At 39.5% G+C, this 6,104-nt stretch overlaps 1 protein-coding gene across 1 annotated transcript; it reads right to left on the bottom strand.

The window, feature by feature from the left end:
• Positions 1 to 1,267: 1,267 nt before the first annotated feature.
• si:dkey-202l22.6 (up-regulator of cell proliferation) lies at positions 1,268 to 3,881 on the bottom strand. The gene is given in 4 exon segments (XM_037677799.1): positions 1,268 to 1,291; positions 1,783 to 3,091; positions 3,093 to 3,342; positions 3,872 to 3,881. Coding segments are annotated over 4 exon segments (1,593 nt in total).
• Between the last annotated feature and the right edge of the window lie 2,223 nt (positions 3,882 to 6,104).

Raw genomic sequence — 6,104 nt, 5'->3', positions numbered from 1 at the left:
AAATCAAAGTTTGACAATGTACTTTTCCACACTGCCTCAAAGTTTTCTTCCAATTCAGAATCTTGGAGAATTTTGGTTGACTTACTCGTCTCAACTAGAGCAACTAGTTTGAACTCTTGTTCTTTTTCCAGCAGGGCCTCAAACTTATTTATCTGTGTGAGAAAACAATGGGATTCAATGCATGTCTCTAACTTTAGCTTGATCTTGTTCATTACTCTTTCCTGAAGGTTAACAATGTTGCTCATTATGATTGGCCATAAGGCTTCACTGTTTGCTTTGAGGATGTCATCTTTCATCAGATAGGCCTCTAATTTTGACTTGACCTCATTCACTTCTGATTTGACTTCCACTTGGATTTCATTGTTCAGCTCATTCCAAAGGTCTTTTTGAACCGAAGTATCCAAAGCATTTGTCGTGCTAGAGATTTTTGTTGTTGCCTCTTTTAGCCAGCTTTCCATGTTTTGCAAAATACATTCCTCCCAATGGGAGAACTCTGTGCACAGAACAGAAAATGCTAATGCTACATTGGTATTCTGCAGACCAATGTAAAATGATTCTGATTTCACTACATCCCAGACAGTACACAAGCGTCTCAAAATTTCCAAAAGATCTGGGGCTTCAGACTTGGCTGAACACCATTTCAGAGCTCCAATCAGGTTCTTTTTTAGCTGTAACACAGCTTTACCAAAGTGCATGTCAAGTGGTTCAGACAGATGTACATTGGACCAAGGCCCTTTGATGCATGTAACACAGCTTGTAGTCTTTGCATGATTAAATTTTCCTTTGTTATCATTTTGTAGCATCTTGGAAACATGCCTTAACTGTGAGGCACATAATATGCTATTTAATCCATCGTCCTGGGTCAGGATTTGGCAAATGGGCAGTGAACCACGCTCTTTTGTGCATATGAGAGCATTTACCATAACGGTTAAAGTTGTTTCAAAGTCATTTCCATCAAATGGAGAAATGTTCTGAATTAGGACATCACTCAGTCCTGTTGCAAAGGTGGCCATTATATTATCATGAACCAGCAGGTTTGTTTTGTCTGCTGACTCTGAACCAAGGCCTTCTATATCAATTAACAACAGAGAATCACATTCTGCTTCCTTTCTAATGTAATCGGGGAGAAACAAGGCAACCATGTACACCCCTCTATTTGTTCTTGCCCCTCCCTCTGGGAATTTTACCCCAAACAATGCAGACATAACCTCAGCGTTATTAGCATAATAATCACCAAGGCTTGTCAGCACTCTGGTCCTAAACTGCTTTAGATGTAGGCGGCGTTTGAGCTCTGCAAAAACACAACCCAGCCAGCAAATGGGAATGTTTGAAGCATCTCCATCCATCAGCTCGAGTGGCACTCCATAGAGAAGAAGGTCAGTAGCTAAGCTTGGCAAATGCAACACATTTTGACTCCTACGAGTATGTGTAAGCTCATAAATGAGACCCATTTCACTCAAAAAGTGTTCAAGCCCCAGTGTGAATAAATTGGGTTCAAATGGTTGTGAACATGAGGCTAGCTGGGTTTCAAATGATTCCTCACGACCTGAATGTTTCTCTTTGCAGCTCAAAGTGCCAGATTCCACTGAATCTAAATTAGATCTTTGGGCTTCAGAGACTTGAACTGAAATGTTGTCTTTGATATGAGCTGCCTGTATTGTCACTTGCTTAATATGGTCAGTCTGTTGGGACTGACATTCTGTGTTTGTATCTTTTGGCTGCAAAAAAACCCTCCTGAAATATTTCACAATGTTGCTCAGAAACCTGCAACTCTGTGTTTACAGGTTGCACTTCATTTTCCTCTTCAAATACTGAAACAGGGCATAAACTGTTGCTGTTCTCTTTGCTGCTGTTCTCTTTATCCTCAATGTTCTCTGTCTCCAAATTCGTAAAAAACTCTTGCAGAATCTTTTGCTTTTCAGTTTGCATCAAGCAAAGTCTCAGATTGAGCCAAGTAAGAAAATAAGTCCTCTCTATTTTATTAGATGTGCAAAGAGCACTTGTGAAAGACTTCATTGCTGGGGTCATTTTGTAGCCGCTCAACTCAGTTAAAATGACTTTTTTCTCTTTATGAAGTTGCAGGTTGATTTCTTTTTCATTCTTTCTTTGTTTACTCTCCTACCGATCTATCTCTGCCACTTTGCACCATGAAGGACCCTGTAAAGGAAGCTGCTTCATTCGAAATTCAGCCGTTCCCTCATCTAAACCTTTCAACACTTTTTCCACTGAGGCCATTGCTTTTTTGCAGACTGGGCCTTCATCCACATTTAGGCCTGTTTCCAAAGCAAATTTAACTGCAGCCTCAAGTGTAACACATTTCAGTCTCTTTGGCAGCCAGTTTTTTAGGATTTCCCTCACCTTATTAGCTACTTCCTCTTCACTTAAATTGACCCCTGAAAGAACAGGCACTTCAGAAAGTCCTGTTTGCTGTTCAAGACTGCGACCGACAGATCCCACAGTACTGTCTTCAGCAACTGATACGTCAATTAGTATTAGTTTACTTTCCATATCTTGACAAGACAAAATAAGTTGCTTTCCTTTCTCTGTACAGTCCCCATAAAAAACAATAACAGCTGAGGATATTTGACATAGAAGTTTAAGGCAGTTTTCATGTGTACTAGCATCACCACGTAGATTAGAGATGGCCAAAGGTACAGGGTAAACATCTTTCACTTCTCCGATGGGTAAATACCATCCAATCTCGACTAAACCATTAGAGAGTCTTTGTGCTAGCTGTCCTCCATCAATCCCTTTGTGCACAAATGTTTCAAAACAAGATACAGGTCCATTCAGAACATAATTTAACACTCGTGACTTAGAGACACTGCACTGACCAAGTTTCACACATGAAACAATTGGCATAGACGTACTTGCCAAACAAATTCTGCTTGTTTCCAAAGAGTGAGATCTCCACTGACCCATAGCACCTCTTGAAGGCCAAAGAAGGAATTGACCAGGTTCTTCTGGGTCAACATTAGGAAGAACCAGAGGCACAGCAAACTTGTACTGTGACATGCGCACTGCTATCTCCTGCTGAAGAAAAGTGGTGGAGGCTATAAAGATTCTTGCTTTCAAAACCACCTGACTTCTCTACAACCAGGTTCTTGCCATTGATAAAACTGTCATGTTGAGGTTGGCAACAAGGATTTCGAGCATCTTGACGAAGCATCCAAAGGCGTCGGAGGAAAGCATGTGGTAGATCTTTGAGCTTCAGAGGAGCTGGGTCCTCCATAGCCCATGTACTGATATCTAACATGGATGCTGGATCCAGTAGTTGAGTTCTGCAGGTCTCCAGGCCAAGCTTATGTAAAATTTCTACTTTGGCATTGTCAGTCAGATGTCCTGTTAAAACAGAAAAAAAAAGAAAAGATTATACTTAAAAAAAACAACTGAATGATGAGGACCTACCCCCAAGATTATTGGGCAGCTATGTCAGCACCTGGGTGTAACCAAGCTAAATGCTTTTGGCATAAAGAAGCATGTCAAAATAAAATAATAAAACAACCAAACAAACTAAAACCTATTGCACCATGGTTCAAATCAAATTACCCTTTAATTATGCTGCCGATCCACACTGTATGAACGAAAACTGCAGTATCTGAAAGACTACACTTGAAAAACTGACATTAGTATTTCCTCTACACAGACAACCCCTTTGCACTATTACCATTAAATTTACAATTGCTGCCGCTAAACCAATTATGGTTAATTGGTAAACACATTAAAGCTGTCAATCTTGCTGTGGGTTTCTTTTAGTCTAAGCACATTCTCCTCTACTGCACTGCAAGTTTAAGCTAATTTTGTTTCCAATGAAAGTGGTAAACCTTGATAAATGTCTTCTGAAGTCTGAAGTCCCCAGATAAAACCTTACCCAGCTCCATCCTTATCATGTTTGTTGTGTGTAAAATTAACATCCCTGGTCACACCATTTGCTTTGACAGTTGGAGGAAACACAAATGCAGTTGTGTGATTATTTAACCTGTGTCGGCTTGTTTCACTGCAGCAGTGACTTTAAAGTAAAAGTGAAACCTAAATGTTTTTCAGTTTCTCTATCTGTGCACTTCTCATCATATGGAGATATAAATGCAGATGTTACAGATATAGCACAAAGTATTTTTGAGAAGTATAGACGACCATCTAAAAAAGTCATATAATGTATTTGGTAACACTTTACAATAAGGTACACAAAATTTGCTTAACTACTAGGGAACGCCTAAGGAACAAATTAGGAGCTAATGGGTAGTTAACCAGTACTTAATGGGGAACACACAGCCAAGCCTTATTAGGGGACTACTGGTTAGTTACATTGTAAGCGAAGAAGAACTAATCAAGAACTAATGGGTAGTTACCAAGAAAACCAAAGGGGAACGAATCAGGAGCTAATGGGTAGTTAAACAGTACTTACTGGGGAGCACACAGCCAAGCCTTATTAGGGGACTACTGGTTTGTTACCACAGAAACAGAGGAGAAATTACCCATGTGGGTTCTGAATAAACCCTGCACCAGTGAGGTCACAGCTTATACTTGTCAAAAACCTGTTTCCTAGTGATTACTGATTTTATTATCCATTAGCTCCTGATTCATTCATCTTTATTTTCTTTGGTAACTACCCATTAGTTCTTGATTAGTTCATCTTTGTTTACAAGGTAACTAATCAGTAGTCCCCTAATAAGGCTTGGCTGTGTGTTTCCCAGTAAGTACTGGTTAACTACCTATTAACTCCTCATTTGTTCCTGATTCGTTCCTGAGGCATTCTCTTGTAGTTAATCAAATTTTGTGTACCTTATTGTAAAGTGTTACCTTATTTATTTTTTTTATTTTTTTTTACTAATTAAAATAGTAGCAGCATGATAGCTGCCACATTTTCATCCATAGCAATCTCTGGAAAACAACAAATGATAAACCTACTTTTCTTCTTGCTGTTCAGCCTTTTTGGAAGCTTGACTGGCATTATGAATCTCTTCAAGTGGCTTGACACTTCACTTTAAAATTATTTTTCTTCTCTGGTGAGCCACAACGTCAAGAGTGTGAAGAACCAACAGGAACCCTTTAGTTAGAAATAAATGATAAAATTACAGGAACACAGCTTTTGCACTGCAAAAGCTGTTTTCTCTTAATATGAACAATACAACACAAATTTGCCAGTGTAAAAACATCTGTGTTCCAGGTTGGGCTGTCTCATAAAAGCACTATGAAAACTGGTTTGACTGGACTTTTGACTTCATGTGTTAAACCTCTGACACATCATTGTTTCCCCTTCACTTCTAAAAAAAATCTTATCTGAATAAACAGCATGATGTGATGATGCTAAAATTGTGAGTAAGATAACAAAGACATTTGCTTGTTAAAACAACACAATCTATTTCCTTCAAAGTAATTGTTAAGTTTGTCATTACTTAAATTTTAGCTGCCATCAAGATTATGATCACATACAGCTGGCATGCTGAATACAGTTAGCAAAACAACAGCTCATATATTGCTCCATAAATAGCTAATGTTAGGAAAAATGTCCATTAATGTCATGAACCAGAGGCCGGATCGCAAACAACAACAACAACCACTGAGAGGGTTAAAAGATTTATTGTGAAATAAAGTAAAACTCTGGAGTAGGTCCGGTTCTGGGCTGGTTCCGATCTTCTGATTGGTAGTTCGTGATTGGGTAGTGTTGTAGTGGTGGGCTGCCAGTAGAAGTAGAACTGATGTTAAGGTCCACTGGAACGGAGTCCAACAGGCTTGCAACTAAAAGATAAAGGTTAGAAGATGCAGGGGGAAAGAGACTAATTGGGGAAATGAATCTGTGGGAATCAGATTCAGGGGTAAGGATAAGTCCGTGATACAGAATGGGCTTGACCTTTAATCCGTGATCCAAAAAAAACAGTCAGAAGGGAAAGGCAGAGTTCATACCGTGAAGTCAGTTGTTCAGCAGAAGTATCCAGTACGTGATCCAAAAAGAGTCAAAAAACAAGAGCATGAGTCGGTACCTGATCAGATGAGCAAAAGCAGACGAGGGCTGAGGCAAAAGCGTGGTCGTGGTCAAGGCAAGGGTCATGAACGTGATGAGTCAATCAATGGAATGCTGGAAAGTCTACTGCTGATGAGACAGG

The sequence above is a fragment of the Nematolebias whitei genome, chromosome 6, assembly GCF_014905685.2.
Source record: "Nematolebias whitei isolate Nwh7 chromosome 6, NemWhi1, whole genome shotgun sequence".
Classification (NCBI taxonomy): domain Eukaryota; kingdom Metazoa; phylum Chordata; class Actinopteri; order Cyprinodontiformes; family Rivulidae; genus Nematolebias; species Nematolebias whitei.
This window is presented reverse-complemented; position numbering and strand designations above follow the sequence as displayed.